We start from the raw sequence: 14,467 nt of genomic DNA, 5'->3' as shown, positions 1-14,467 counted from the left end.
GTTTATTCGGGTCTTTGTGAGATATTATAAAGAGCAGAGATGTTTCAGGCTCACCGACACAGCGAGGAGCTTCTCTTAAACTGAGTCTGAAGTCATATCCTGATGTTTTCCCCTCAAACTGTCCTCATCAAACAAAGAAAAGCAGACCCAGCGTTGAGGTCAGTCTGAATACACTCAATGACCAAATGTTTCCATCGATGATTTTCTTTCATGCCCACGACAAAGCCGGGATTCATCGGCTCAGACTGGACATCTCATTCCCCACAGCCCGACTCCCAGCATCAGTACTGGTGCCTGTGTGTAAGCTCAGTGTAGGCGCGCCGTCATCACAGCTGAACAAATACTTGCTTTCTGTGCGTTAGACTACGATCGTTAAAAGAAACCAAAAACTGCCATAAAAACACATTTTTGTTCAGTCAGATTAACAAAGAACATTTAGAGACCCTCCCCCCAGGATGACACCTGCACAGGTGACCAGCGGGCTGCAAAACACAAAACACTCCACAGCTCTGCCGGGTCAGCCAAACATCAGGGGCTGAGCTTCCTAATCAATCAAATGGACTTCCTGTCGCAGCTGTGACAGAATGAAGAAAGGAGACGCCGCTTTGTTTTTGATGTATTTAATAGAAAAACAGTCCAGGAATCAGTGAGCTGATAAAAACGGTTCACCTTCCTCTCTGAGCGACTCACCTGCGGCCAACAGCACAGACTCTATTTACAAAATAAAAGCAGCTCAGAGAGCGCCACGGCTCAGCTGTCAGGTCGCTGCTCGGACCCTCTGTGGAGGACGCCGTCTCCACAGAGGGTCGTCTTACCAGAATGAATCACTCGCTTCATTTTAAAGCTGCTTCAAAATAAAACTGAGCCGAGCGCGTCCACTTTGGACGGCCTCAGGTCGACTTCTCACAGGTGACTTTACAGGTAAACTCGGGGAAATCCAGAACTTAAATGGGTCGGGTTTTTATTTTAGTGTTACTTGTTTTAATGTTTGGTGGGCCTCACACGTGCTCCACCCCCACAGCCAGAAATAATCCCTTTCACATTAAAAGTCCTGCAGCACTTCTTTTAGTGGAAGAAGACACCCGCTGTTTCTTCTTCGTGACACTACAGATATATGAAGACTTTTTCACATTAAAATGAAAACAATGAGACTTATTTTGAAAAAGTGCAAAGACTTCCTCTGTTTTTCACATTAAAAGCAAAACATAGGCATATATTTGAAAGCCTAAATATGAGTTTTACTCTGAAAAAACCTGGATGCACCTCAGCACTAATCACAAGTAGAGCAAACTGAAACATGATGGCAGAAATAATAGTTTTACGTTTTAATCCACGTGTTTCTCCTTTGCTGTGCTGCTGATTGATGCAATCCAAGTTTGACAGGCTGCAAGACTTTTAATTTGAAAAAACACCTGGATGTTCCTCACCACAGCAAAGAAGAAAATGGAAATACAACAAAAAAATTTAAATATGTTTTTTCCTCGTTATCTCACTCCTTATTCACAAAGACTTCCTGATGTTATTTCCACATTAAAAGTCTGTAAAGGGAAGACTTTGAGACTTTTAATGTGAAACAACACGAGGACGTGTCTTATCCAACATGACGAGTACCATAAAGTAAAAACAAAAGGAATCAGAAAGCAGAAATCATGTGTTCATACTCGTTTCTTCTTTGCTGAATATATTAACAGATGTTTTTCACATTAAAAGCCTCTCTACAAAAGGCTGCCGAACCTTTAATGTGAAAAACCACACAGGTATGGTTTAAAATCAATCAGGACACAAAGATGAAAGAACAGCCTCTCATCTGTCTCTAATGCAGATGGAGCGGGTTTGATATTTTCGTTTGTAGAGGATGACGTCATCAAACACGGCGTTCTGGTCTGGTGAGCCCTCAGCGAGGGGCAGGGCAGGTTTCCGCTTACTTCCTCCTCTTCAGGAAGGCCGTAGCCTCTCTCTGCAGGCCTTTGATGTCCTCCTTACCGCTGTCGTCTGAGTCAGGAGGGACGTAGTCCGAGTCATCGCCCGCGTCCTCGCTGTCGTCATTAATGAAGCTGTCCTCGTACTCGTCCTCGTCGTCAGCCGGAGTCTTTTTGGCGACGTGGCGAGCTGTGGGGGGATTTACTGCGAGTGAATGAAGTGGCCGAGATTTAGTTTCTGTTTCTAATTTTCAGACCCTTTTATTTATCGCCTGTTGTTATTTAGTTCCACCTGTACGACACAAATGTGTGTGTGTCCATGAGCGTACCTGGTTTCTTTGTGTGTTTGTATTCCTTCCTGTGCAGGGGGTTTTTCCTGCAGAGGAAACAAAGTTCACGTCAGAATAAAGTCGAGAGATGCAGGTCAGACGATGTTTCCTGACAGCCGTCCGTCTGCAGCGTCGGCCGCGTCGAGTTAAAAATACTCGAATTACTCATCGCAGAGTCTGCAGCGAGCACGGAGACAGCGAGCCAAGTGTCAACCAAACAAACGCTGCTCTGAGGAACACTGTGTGTGTCCCTGTGTGTGTGTCCCTGTGTGTGTGTCCCTGTGTGTGTGTGTGTGTCCCTGTGTGTGTGTCCCTGTGTGTGTGTCCCTGTGTGTGTGTGTGTGTCCCTGTGTGTGTGTCCCTGTGTGTGTGTCCCTGTGTGTGTGTGTGTGTCTCTGTGTGTCCGTGTGTGTGTGTGTGTGTCCCCTGTGTGTGTGTGTGTGTGTCCCTGTGTGTGTGTGTGTCTCTGTGTGTGTGTCCCTGTGTGTGTGTGTGTCCCTGTGTGTCCGTGTGTGTGTCCCTGTGTGTGTGTGTGTGTGTGTGTCCCTGTGTGTGTGTGTGTCCTGTGTGTGTGTGTGTCCCTGTGTGAGTGTCCCTGTGTGTGTGTCCCTGTGTGTGTGTCCCTGTGTGTGTGTGTGTGTCCCTGTGTGTGTGTCCCTGTGTCCCTGTGTGTGTCCCTGTGTGTGTGTGTGTCCCTGTGTGTGTGTGTGTCTCTGTGTGTGTGTCCCTGTGTGTGTGTGTGTCCCTGTGTGTGTGTCCCTGTGTGTGTGTCCCTGTGTGTGTGTGTGTGTGTGTCCTGTGTGTGTGTGTGTCCCTGTGTGTGTGTGTGTGTGTCCCTGTGTGTGTGTCCCTGTGTGTGTGTGTGTCTGTGTCCGTGTGTGTGTGTGTCCCTGTGTGTGTGTGTGTGTGTCCCTGTGTGTGTGTGTGTGTCCCTGTGTGTGTGTGTCCCTGTGTGTGTGTCCCTGTGTGTGTGTCCCTGTGTGTGTGTGTCCTTCGTAGTGACCCTCAGTTTTTACAAAAACGTTCGTTTGCAGTTTTTCTAAAAAGCACTAAATGAAATAAAGTCAATAAAAAGAAGATAAAACAGAAAAAGTATCAAATCAATAACTTTGTTCTCTGACAGCAACAATGTGCTGCAGGCAGTTATTAAGTAACTAAACCCTGATGTGTGATCTCTGAGGCTCCTCGTTGGTGTCTGTTTGCTCCTGAAACAGATCCAGCTGTTTGTCAGCAGCTGCAGAGCCTCGGCCGGCGGCTCAGCTCTAACCTGTAGCAGTCGCTGCCGTAGGGACACTCGGGTTTGTCCTCCTCCTCCTCCTCCTCCTCCTCCTCGTAGTCTGTGTCTCCAGGGTGACTGCAGTCCTGGAAATGAAGTGGGTTCTTCCTGGAAAACACAAGCAGGGAGGAAACGAAGGGTGTGAAGCCCACCTGTGCAGGGCGGTCACCTGCAGCTGTTTGCTATGCAGCCTGCACCACACCGTGGGCTGGCACCAGCTGCTGGAGTCACTGCAGTGAGGACAGCTGCTCCTTGTTTCAAAGCTTTTTCTAAAAGTGAAATCTGAAGGACTAATCTGAGGCAGCGAGCATCTGTGAGATGGTGAAGGGGCGGGGCTACGAGAGGCGCTTGACGCACCTCCTCGGCTCGAGTGCTCTTCAGCTCGTCTTCAGAGGGAAACGAGACATCAAAGCAAAAGCTCTCAGAATAAATTCAGCCTGTGACTCCGTGTGTTTCAGTGTCGTACCTGTAGCAGGCCGTCCCGTACGGACACGGCGTTCTGACTCGGGCTTTGGAAGGGGCGGGGCCAGACTCTGCGTCTCCGTTTGACCCGGCGGGCTCGGCTCGTTTAGACGTCCCGTTGTTTTCAGACATCTTGCCCTCCTTCTCAGACTCATTTGCTTTGTCCTCCGCTTCCGCCTTCATGGTGAAGCTGTCGTTCTCGCCGCTGTCCTCAGACCTGTTCGGTTTAGCCCGACGGTGGGCGGCGGCCTCCTGAAAGCCAGAGGACATATGGGTCTCTTAGGTCAGGAGGCGGAATTTAAACCTGGAAACAGAAACTCTGCTCAACAGGTCTCACCTCAGGTTGTTCTTCGTCATCACTCAGTTTTCTCCTCTTCCTCGGCCTCTCCTCCTCCTTCCTTGTGAAGTCCGCCTCCTCGGGTGAGGAGGTTGTTGCGGGCGTGGCTCGTGCGACAGCTGCTCGTTTAGTGGCAGGTGACGGCGCTGCAGGTCGGCAGGTCCGAACTAAACAGACATTTTCAAACAAATAACAGGATCAAAGGGCGCCCCCCGCAGGCAGAGGGAACACAGGACGGGTCTTTGTTACCTGTCGGGGTGGAGGGCGGAGTCTTTGCAGCAGGTACAGCCGCCTGCATCCATGCAGGTAAAACTCTTCTCCTGGTCACAGACGGAGCGGCGCCTCGCTGATCGTCTTTCACCGATCCTGCCGAGTCTCCCTGAAAGAAACGCAACGAGACGACTTCATTGATTGGCTGCTCGCTTTCACACTGCCATCCACTGAGCCACTGACACGCCCACTGTGGGATCAAACATGTGAAGCCGCCTGCTGTGGCGCCCCCTGGTGAACGAGGGAGGAGCTGCTGTCAACCAAAGTTTCCTTTATTCTTACAGTAAGTCCTGTTCTGATGATGATTATTTCTGTCAGTGTTTGTTTGTCTCATAACTTTATTTATAAACTTTGTTAAAAAACAAACTATTCTAAAGTTTCATGTTTCTGTCACATCACATTAACCCTGCACTCTGAAAGCGCCTCCTTGATTAAATATTCACACTTGCTGACGTCACTCTTAGGCCCCGCCCCCTGAGGAGTCCTTCTCCAGCAGCTTCTCGTCTCTGAAAAGTTCAGCCTACCTTGAACGGTCTCTCGGCCTCCTCGTCTTCCTCCGGAGCTGTTGACGGCGGCGGCTCCTCCTGGTTCAGTCTGGCAGCTGGACGTAGATCCACAGCTGGATCAGGAGGAACAGGAAGTGTCTCTTCTTCTTCTTCTAACATCTGGCTGTTCCTGTGGGGAGCGACACTGATGCAGATAAATGTGAACTTCTGTGAGACCTTAACGCTGCGAGCTGGATGCATTAACTTTGATGTCAGCTTCAAAGAGCGCGACAAAATCGGAAACCTACGCTGCGCCTAATGTTCTGACCGAGCGTTTAACCCCGCATGGCGCGGCCCGCACAGATAAAAGAGCTCTCGTTACCTGAGAGCAGCCTCCACCTTCATTACTCAGCGAGACGGTTCGAGTCTTTGTCTCGACCGACATCAGGACAGAAAGGAGCGTTTTTCAGACGTCAGAAGTACCTGGGCGTGCGCTCGTCTCCGCCCACTGACACCACCTCGTAGATGAACCGACCCGGCAGCAGAGAGAAGAAGTCTCCGTGACGAAGGACGTGCCAGGAACCTTTCTGCAGAGGTCGAGGGTCATCGGTGGGGGTCGACTGAATGAAGCACGGGTTCAGGTGTGTCTGAGGACCGAAACAGCAGGAGGTTAAACCGAAACTCAAACAACAACAACAACAACAACAATAATAATGGAATTAAAAACAAAATCTGCCAAAGCAACAGGGACCAAGGCTGAATTTAAAGCAAAGGGAGATTTCTATGATATGAAACAACCACACTTCTATATTTACTATAATGTCGAATAATAAAATGATTATGTAATAAAGCTAATGTAATAAGAAATCTAAACCTAAACCTGTGGCCTGCCTCACATTCAGGAACAGGAGGAAGGACGAACGTACGGCTTTGAGGCGCAGCTCTCCGCTCAGGTTGTCCAGCAGCCCGTGGTGTCTGGAGACTCGCTTATCACTGATCTGAGACGGGAAACAAGGCAGCGTTTACAGACGTCTCCAGCTGCTCCTTTTACAGTATTACTCTGAATAAATCAAACAGACTCAAGCTCAGCCGTGATGAATGAAGGGAAGCAAACCAGGTCTCAGAACAACGACAGAAAAACAAGAGAGGGAAAAGCTGCATCAAAGCCACGCCCACATGACGGATCATTTCCCACTGCGATGATGCTGAGCTGCTCTAACAGAGTCCACAATCACACACACGCTGCTGTCTCTGATGGGTCAGATCAAACATGTTTAGAACTTTTTCTTCTGTGGACTTTAGTTTCATTCATTTCATGTTTTTTAAGTTGTGTTTTTTTAAACATGAACAGGTCAAATTATACAGACATGATGGGTGGCTCAAGACTTTTGCACAGTGGCCCGTTGTAGCCTTATAAAGCAGGGGTGGGGTTTAGATCTCACCCTGGGTGAACACACCTGGATCAGATGATTAGTTCATCACCAGGCCTCTGGAGGACTGGAGGCCATTTACATGAATGGATGAAGGACACCTCTGGACCTCGAGGCTTTGCATTCCCCTCCCCTGTTTTAAAGGATACACCTGAGCAGCATCCTGTTGCCTCCTATTGCATTTTAAGGAACTGGCAGGAGGACGGAGGAGGGTCAAAGTTCAAGGTGCTAGCTTATGAAGCCCCGCCCTCTCTACGTCAGCAGATCAGTGATCCACCTGATCATGTCTGGTCACTTTGTTATTGATTAGTTATGAGGTTTAAATCATGTTTTTAAGTGAAGCTAAGCTTCCCTGGATGTATCACGTGATTAAAGATCACGTGCTGCTGTAACGAGCAGAAGTCTGTAAATGATCCGCGGTCATGTTTTCAGACTGAAGAGGCGAGGAGGACTCACTCCCAGTAACGGGCCCCGGCCCAACACCGTCTCTCCGGGTGGCAGGTGGACCGGATCCCCGCCGTCCACCGGGACCAGGTCGAAGCCAGACATCGGCTCAGCGGAGCGGACGGAGGCAGCTGCACCCCGCTGGAGGAACGTGGAGGAAAACAGAGCAGCGCCACGCTTCGACAGTTCAAAAGGTTTCAGGTTAAAAGCAGCTTCTCGGACTGTGGAGGGGAACCAGACCGAGCAGCAGCACCGACACAACTTCAGCTCAGCAACACCGTTCAAAACTTCCGGGTCGGAGCGGAGCGTGCGCACTGGGTCTCTGACGTCACTCACCGAACTCCGCCCAGAATCTCCCTGATCTTTTATTAATCTCCCTTAAAAATAAACCTAACCTTGCCTGTGCTAACCACCCTGTGTATGCAGATGAAATTAATCTGTAAAAACAAAACATTTATCTCTTCTGCCGAAATGCTTTTAATGTGACAGCGTTGTTGCACGTGAGATATCGATGAAAAATACAAACAAACGTAAAAAAAGTTCCACATTTTCCATATATTTGAAGAATCGGCAGGTTAATGAATGGGGTGTGGTAGGGACTGCTTTAGAACTGCAGCGTGAGAAATGCTTTACAGTTTAATTTAATAATTAGAAAATTAAGAAAATCATATTTTCAACGGTTTTCAAATTTAAATTAACGGACGTTTATGCCTTGCACGCATGCGCCAAAAAATCAAAATATGATGACGTAGCGTACGTTTGTAAACATCCGTTAGGACATTTAAACCGTGTGAGCTGTCTGTCAGAGACCTCGCGGACGGTAAGACACCGGTTTTCTCTCGCGCGCCGCCGCCTTCTTATCACACACACCGGGACACGTGCACGGTAAAAGTCGGTGTTCGGTCTGAAAGCGGAAGCGGCCGGTGGAGTTTTTCATGAACTGTTAGCTGTTAGCTGTTAGCAGGGGCGGAGGCATTAAAATCAGCTTTTGTTACCGAAAATCAGAGCGTCGGCCAAAAGAGCCACACAGGACGGAAACAACGGGGATATTTATCACGTCTGTCTTTGAAGACAGACACGGGAAGCAGTTTGTGTTTGGGTGACGTCTCCAGGCTGGGTCCGTGGGGACCCCACTGTTCGTGTTTCTCTTTCGGTTTGACGTGGGAGCCCTTCACCTTCTCTGCGCGGAATCTTTCTGGTTCATCTCACAGTCCTTTGTGTCCTGGTTTCCGAACTTTTCGCTTTTTTTCTGCTTATTTTGTGTGAAGTCTTCATTATTTAGCAGCTGGATCTTCTCGTCGTTACTCTCTCGGAGGTCTTTTTCTTTCTTTTCTCGCTCATTTCAGTCATTTTGTCTCTTTTTTTTCATCTCACAGGCTCATCTTGAACCTTTCTGTCTCTTTCTGGGTGTTTCGGATATTTTCTTCTCTTTCTCGCCCCCCCCCCCCCCCCCCCTCGATTCTTTATTTATGTCTTTGTGATGTCATAAAAAAAAAACCCTGCATTTTATTTCGCTTTTCCTGCGTCTGTGCTTTGAAACATGTTTGATGAAGAATCTCAGGCTTCACTGTGATTTGTCTTCATCCTTCACTCGTCCTCCACAGTGTGAGTTAAAAGTCTGAGGTCTTTAATCTGTGACTCATTTCTCCATCGTTGTCGGCTCTCTTTCCTCAGGCTCTTCCACTCAGTCCGACTCTATTATGCAGCATGTGTGTGGGAGGACTCCACCAGTGTTTTTTCTCTGTGAAGGAAGCCCTGCCCTGACGGCAGCCGAAGGCACAGCCCCACCTCGCAACTTTGCCGAGACGCTGCCGACAGAAATGAGCGTGAGGATCTTTGGCGAGCTGGACGTGGCGAGCCTGTGCAGCGCGGCGAGGACCTGCAGGCTGTGGCATCAGATCATCGAGCAGAGCGAGCAGCTGTGGAGGAAGCAGTGCCTGATGGTCCGAGCCATCTGCCAGAGGGAGGTCGACAGCGACCGGAGACACGGCCTCTCCTGGAAGGTTCCTAACATATTATGTCATTAAACTTAGAAAACATCTCAGATTCTTCTGAAACTTTTCCAGGTTAATGATCCGCTTCAAACAGGAACTACGCTCATTTCACGTCCTGCTGTCATTAGTCAAAAAGGGATGAAGGTCAGAGGTTTTAAACATTTTTCCATCGATGTTTTTCTGAGGGATCTGATGCTGATGAAGGTCACGTGACCTGTGTCAGCAGGTTTGCAGGTCAGAGCTGAGATTTGATCTCCAGGTTTTCGTATCAGCTGAGTTGATTTATGCACATTAAATCCTGAATATTCCAAAAAGCATCACAAACTTGGGATGCAGGTTTCACAGAAACGTTCTATGAAGTTAGGTTTGGTCCACGGTGTCACACCTGTGGAACGTCACGCTGAAGACATGTTGTTGTTTTCTTTTCATATTCAAGCTTTAAGTCCCTAAAAGTATATTGTTGGAAAAATGTCTAAGAACACTTCGCCCTTTGTTTGAGCTGAAACTTTGAATAATTTCCCCAAAGGATCCCTGGCCTGGAATAGTGACAGTCAGCTGGGAATTATTTTGATGGGATGAAGCAGCTCTGAGAGCCATCAGCTTTCGTCTGATTGGGCTTCTGCTGGAAGGCTGCTGAGGGGCAGAACCTGTGGCTGTAGCAGATGTTCCAGCTGTTCTCACTGAAGTGTTGGATATACTCATAACATTACAACTGTTAGTTCTGCCTGTGAAACAGAGCGGAGTGAAGACTTGTCCACATGTCTCACGCTGCAGCCATTTCTTTTAATGTCATTATTAAAAACTGCTTTTAGTCCAGCTTATGAAAGCAGCGTCACCCAGAAACAGCAGAACTGCTTTCTGACCGTTTCCTGTTTCCTGTCCTCAGCTGATCCTGGTGAGGAACTACATCCGCAGCCTTGTGAAGAAAGACTGGCTGATTGGACGGTTCAGCCACGTGAGGTCGGCGGACGAGCTGATCGGCAGGAACCTGACGCCGCTGGACGCGGAGACCTGGGGCGAGATCCTGCAGGCCGAGCTGGATCGATGACGGCGTTCCAGTTTTATCAAAGCACCTCGAGCACTTCGGATTTTTAACTCTAATATATTCCCTCTGCAGTTTGTGTTTCACAGGAAACGCAAACTTTTGTACATACTTTTAAAATTTTTATAGAAAAACAATCACAGAGAAGCAAAGTGAATTTTTTATTTTTAAATTTGAGCCTTTTTGTTTTGGGTTCGTGTAAATATGACGATGATACAATAAACCATCTTTGTGAGGTTCTGCTGACTCGGTTCTTTTTAATGACACATCACAGCTTCTCCCATCAAGCAAACACGCAGCACAGACTCACAAAGACATCAGTGTGACAGTCTGTTTTCAAAGCAGCAGAGATATAAAAGCATAAAGTCACACCTGCAGCTTACGGACAGCCGGACCTCAAGTTTACTTAGATCAGCTGTTTTTATCTGTTTTTAACGTTTTTGCTCAAAGGTAACAAAGATGTTGCTTTGGCAACGAAGGGGCAGCGTTTTACCGGCAGCGGTGTGAACATATTTTCATCTCCCGGTCATTTCCTGCCTGTGACGTCATGTTGCGCGTGCACAGGTGTTGTATTTTTCTGTCTAACCTGTTTTATGTCACATTCAGTTTCACAAGCTCTTCGTTAAACTTGTTCTTTTGTTTTTAACCTTTTACAAATTTCCCGACTTTCAGATAAACTTATTTTCTTAATAACAGCCCACCGGTGACACTTATTGACCCCCCCCCCACACACACACACACACATACACATACATTTGCCTTGGTATTTGCAGCTGCAGTCTTTTATTTTGAAAGCAGCTGTCACCGGAAGCCGTGTGAGCGTGCAGCTTGATTCTGGTCCTTCCTCAGCATCTCTCTCACCCGTCCGCCTCCCCCTCCCTGAGCTCGGCGCCATGGACGACGTCCCCCCGATCATCAACATCTCCATCGCGCTGCGGATCCAGCCCAACGACGGCCCGGTCTTCTTCAAGGTGGACGGGACCCGGTTCGGCCAGAGCCGGACCATCAAGCTCCTCACGGGCTCCAAGTACAAGATCGAGGTGGTGCTGAAGCCTGGAAACGTCGAGGCCACGTAAGCATCTCGGTAACCTGTGTGTGCGGCACGCCAGCGCGCATGTGCGAGAAATGATAAAGAACGTCTGCAAGAGGTGATGATGAGGATGAGGAGGTGATGATGAGGAGCAGGCTGCTGCTCCTCCTGCAGGCCGGAGCATCCGACACCTGCCTGAATAAATCATGCGGGGATCACGTGTCGTTCCCGGTCAGGGCGGAGGTTTGCGGTTACCGGGGACAAATAAAGGAAGTGACGTGGTCATTATGGAATAACGGGGGTAAAATGTGCTTATTGCAGGAGCAGAAATACCATCAGAAAATACTCCATTACATGTAAAAACACTGAAGTACTATCAGTTAAATAAAGGTACATATTGATATGTGGCAGTGATTTGTGGGCCCTGCAGGAGCCATCGTTGTAACTGTGAGAGTAAAGATCCGCCCACAGCGAGGGGGCGGACCTCTGCTTCCTGTCACAGCAGCAGTGAGTCCCACACTGACGTTACACTCTGCTTCAGGTGTTCAGCATCAGTTACCATGGTGACGGTAGCAGGTTAACAGGCTTCGTGGGTAAACGAGAGACATGAAAGGAAAACTCCAAACTGACACAAACAGGGAGGACACACAGGTGGAGGCCAGACAGGAAGTACACACACCTGAGTGCGCTGCACTTTTCAGGTCGCAGGTATCGTACAGGAGAGGAGTGTGAAAGGGAAACAAGCTGGTCAGGACAGCCGTTATCATCAGCATAAAGAACAGCAAATCCAAATGTGCAGTTCAACATGAATCGAGCCTGAACACGGCGCTGTGTTTACGCTGTGAGCTGCAGGGATGCGAACTATTCCAATGTGCTTACAGTAAAATCACGTCTGCGATTCTGAGGTAACCTGACTCCTTTTCTCCTTATGCTGTGTGACTATAATTACATTTTAATTACAAATTAAATCCACCGAACCGTTTATGAAGCGTTTCGCAGCATTTACACATCTGGATGATTTTAATGACTTTTAGATGCGAGTGGCTGTTTCCTGTTTCCGTCATACTGTGGGAGTCGCTCTCACGTCACACGCTCGGCTCGCTGCTGGACATCAAACGGTCTTTAACAGTGTTTGAGACAAAATGTCAAAAATGATAAAAATGTGCAATATTTTTATTTTCGTGCATAACCCTTCGGCCTCTTCTTCCTCACAGCAACATGAACATCGGAGGCGTCGTCTTCCCGCTGGAGCAGCAGTCCAGGGACGACGAGTCGGTGGTTTACCACGGCCAGTACGACACCGAGGGCGTCCCGCACACCAAGAGCGGCGACCGGCAGCCCGTCCAAGTCAGCATAGAGGTGAGATGTCTCAGAGCAGCGGCTCGCTCTGATAGCGTGGAGCTGGCCTGCAGTCAGCCAGCGCTGTGTGGGGCTGCACGCTTAGAATTAGCAGGCATGCTGTTTATGATAGCCTGAACAGCCTGCTCTATGCTAGCCACAATCTCCTTAAAACATGGTGGAGGGACAGGATGATCTGGAGAACCAGAGGGTCTCAGGTGGCCAACAACACCCTCTAAACAAGAAAGAGTGACAGCAGAGCAAGACTGAGACCGAGGGGTCAGACTCAGAGACGAGAGCCTGTGTAGTTGCAACCTTTCCAATAAAAACACATAAAAGCATTGGACAGTTTAGGAGACGCCTCCAAACACACACTTTGTGCAGCATTTCAAAGTAAATCAGTGGTGTTAAACAGCCTGAGCAGCTTATTCACCTCGTGTGTTTCTAAGCAGGAACCTGAGCAAACAGAGAGGACGTGTTCAGAAACAGACGGATTTGCATCTAAATTCCTGACCTGTTTATACTTCTCGAGAGAAAAAATATAATCTAAGGTGGTATTATCACCCGTGTGACAGCTGCACAGGCGTAACAGATTTATTGATCTACAATCAGACGCGTTTGTGCAGTTTCCTGTCAGCAGATGGCTGCGCTCGCCGTCTGGATTCATGAGTTTGGCCTCTTTAGAAACACCAAAAACATGTTTTAAAAGCCTGACGCCGAATTTGAGCTCGAGCCCTCTGCTTTGTGTCTCGGTGCAGTTTATCAAGGCGGGGACGTTTGAGACGGTGTGGCAGGCCAAATACTACAACTACTACAAGAGGGAGCACTGCCAGTTCGGCAACAAGTTCAGCAGCATCGAGTACGAGTGCAAGCCCAACGAGACGCGGACCCTGATGTGGATCAACAAGGAGGCGTTCAACTGACTCCGCCCACTGAACCCCGCGCAGAGGACGCCGGTCTTGCCGGGACCACCTTTGAACATCAGCATCGCAGTGAGAGACGGCACCTCCTGAAGGCGGGCGTTGGGTTGGCGGGGTCTGCTCTTTGTGCTCTTTCATGACCTCTGAGGGAGTAACGAACTGTTTCGCACGCTGGTCTCTGTGAGGGCGGGGTTTCAGCAGTCAGAGGGCTAACTTAGCTTCTCAGCTGGTTTCCTGTGGAAAGTTAAAGGAACAGTCGGACAGTTTGAGATCCGAGCTCATTAGGAAGCTTCGGAGACGAAGGCTGACGCACGCTTCAGGCCTGTGTGTCCAGCACGCGTTCGAAGCAGGAACTTTCTCCAGGCCTCAGACGCTCGTTAGTTTGGGTAGTTTGCAGCTACGGTCACAATAATCTTCTGAAGCTTTGGGTTCAGCAGACGGGCGCTGCTTTTAGATCAGGCTTCGTCACAGGTGTTCTCGCTGATACTCTACGCTTAAATAAAACACCTTGAGAGGAGCAAAGTTGTTAGCCGGTGCTACATAAATGACATTCACTTCCTGTACTCGATGCACAGACTTGAAAGTCGTCTCCATCTCCTCAGACTCTGGAAGAAATCTGACTGTTCCTTTAACACTGAAACCCCCTCAGACTGAAGACCAGCGTGGGAAACACCTGAAGTGTTTTATCTTATTTATTACCTGTGTGAACGTCTGAGTGAGCAGAGGCGGCGGATGAGAGGATGGGCGTCACTTTTCTCGTGTTTTGTGTTATTTAAAGGAGAAATCTGTACACTGCAGTTTTTGGTTCGCTTACTTTCCAGCTGCAGAAATGAGTTTCACTGGTCTGAGTGTTGATCCTTCACAATAAAAGCTGGAGGGATACTTTGTGGGACTCCCATGTTCAAACTGGTGCAGCATCCGAGGAACTATTTTCAGCAGCGGAGTAATCCTTTGAGCCTTGAAACGCCTCTGTCTCCCTGCTGAAAGGAGGCGACCTCCTCTCTTCACGTCACTTCTCGTGTTTGCTGCTGATTATGTTTCTCATGTCTCTTAAATGCATGGCTGGAAACTTTTTGCCAAATATGATCTGTTTGTTTGTTCCTTTGTTAAGATGTCTCGATGCCTGAAACTTTTGTTATGTCTTGAACTGAGGAGTAAAAAGTGTTACTGTGAATAAACTGCTATACAGAA

The 14,467-nt window shown here is 48.5% G+C and overlaps 3 protein-coding genes across 9 annotated transcripts; 2 read left to right on the top strand and 1 right to left on the bottom strand.

The window, feature by feature from the left end:
• Positions 1-604: 604 nt before the first annotated feature.
• On the bottom strand, positions 605-7,303 carry aplf (aprataxin and PNKP like factor). 4 transcript variants are annotated; one of them, XM_040033647.1, is made up of 10 exons: positions 6,965-7,303; positions 5,975-6,076; positions 5,562-5,725; positions 5,118-5,268; positions 4,573-4,702; positions 4,324-4,490; positions 3,991-4,238; positions 3,516-3,632; positions 2,249-2,295; positions 605-2,124 (listed from the first exon to the last, which is right to left on the bottom strand). In XM_040033647.1, exons 1-10 carry the CDS (start codon positions 7,055-7,057, stop codon positions 1,922-1,924), a joined length of 1,422 nt encoding a protein of 473 aa, XP_039889581.1. In that variant the 5' UTR covers positions 7,058-7,303; the 3' UTR covers positions 605-1,921. The 4 variants fall into 4 exon arrangements, with proteins under 4 accessions (XP_039889581.1, XP_039889582.1, XP_039889584.1 ...); XM_040033648.1 differs by having other exon boundaries at positions 605-2,109; XM_040033650.1 differs by having other exon boundaries at positions 6,005-6,076; positions 6,965-7,297.
• Positions 7,304-7,661: 358 nt separating this feature from the next.
• On the top strand, positions 7,662-10,227 carry LOC120734701 (F-box only protein 48). 3 transcript variants are annotated; one of them, XM_040033677.1, is made up of 3 exons: positions 7,662-7,772; positions 8,627-8,955; positions 9,833-10,227. In XM_040033677.1, exons 2-3 carry the CDS (start codon positions 8,653-8,655, stop codon positions 9,992-9,994), a joined length of 465 nt encoding a protein of 154 aa, XP_039889611.1. In that variant the 5' UTR covers positions 7,662-7,772; positions 8,627-8,652; the 3' UTR covers positions 9,995-10,227. The 3 variants fall into 3 exon arrangements, with proteins under 3 accessions (XP_039889611.1, XP_039889612.1, XP_039889613.1); XM_040033678.1 differs by lacking the exon at positions 7,662-7,772 and adding an exon at positions 7,775-7,837; XM_040033679.1 differs by lacking the exon at positions 7,662-7,772 and adding an exon at positions 7,844-8,150.
• A 605-nt stretch (positions 10,228-10,832) lies between these two features.
• On the top strand, positions 10,833-14,467 carry cnrip1a (cannabinoid receptor interacting protein 1a). 2 transcript variants are annotated; one of them, XM_040033675.1, is made up of 3 exons: positions 10,833-11,060; positions 12,233-12,377; positions 13,115-14,467. In XM_040033675.1, exons 1-3 carry the CDS (start codon positions 10,882-10,884, stop codon positions 13,277-13,279), a joined length of 489 nt encoding a protein of 162 aa, XP_039889609.1. In that variant the 5' UTR covers positions 10,833-10,881; the 3' UTR covers positions 13,280-14,467. The 2 variants fall into 2 exon arrangements, with proteins under 2 accessions (XP_039889609.1, XP_039889610.1); XM_040033676.1 differs by lacking the exon at positions 10,833-11,060 and adding an exon at positions 11,947-12,136.

Source organism: Simochromis diagramma, unplaced genomic scaffold (genome assembly GCF_900408965.1).
Source record: "Simochromis diagramma unplaced genomic scaffold, fSimDia1.1 OVJJ01000571.1, whole genome shotgun sequence".
Lineage (NCBI taxonomy): Eukaryota > Metazoa > Chordata > Actinopteri > Cichliformes > Cichlidae > Simochromis > Simochromis diagramma.
Note: the sequence above shows the minus strand (reverse complement) of the source record. Positions and strands in the feature narration are given on the sequence as shown.

Coding starts and splice junctions, on each gene's coding strand:
- aplf (XM_040033647.1), bottom strand. CDS start 7,057: ATGTCTGGCTTCGACCTGGTCCCGGTGGACGGCGGGGATCCGGTCCAC. Junction 6,077..6,964: donor GCCGGGGCCCGTTACTGGGA/GTGAGTCCTCCT, acceptor TTCCCGTCTCAG/ATCAGTGATAAGCGAGTCTC. Junction 5,269..5,561: donor GGAGACGAGCGCACGCCCAG/GTACTTCTGACG, acceptor CGCTCCCCACAG/GAACAGCCAGATGTTAGAAG.
- LOC120734701 (XM_040033677.1), top strand. CDS start 8,653: ATGCAGCATGTGTGTGGGAGGACTCCACCAGTGTTTTTTCTCTGTGAA. Junction 8,956..9,832: donor GACACGGCCTCTCCTGGAAG/GTTCCTAACATA, acceptor TCCTGTCCTCAG/CTGATCCTGGTGAGGAACTA.
- cnrip1a (XM_040033675.1), top strand. CDS start 10,882: ATGGACGACGTCCCCCCGATCATCAACATCTCCATCGCGCTGCGGATC. Junction 11,061..12,232: donor CCTGGAAACGTCGAGGCCAC/GTAAGCATCTCG, acceptor TCTTCCTCACAG/CAACATGAACATCGGAGGCG. Junction 12,378..13,114: donor CCGTCCAAGTCAGCATAGAG/GTGAGATGTCTC, acceptor GTCTCGGTGCAG/TTTATCAAGGCGGGGACGTT.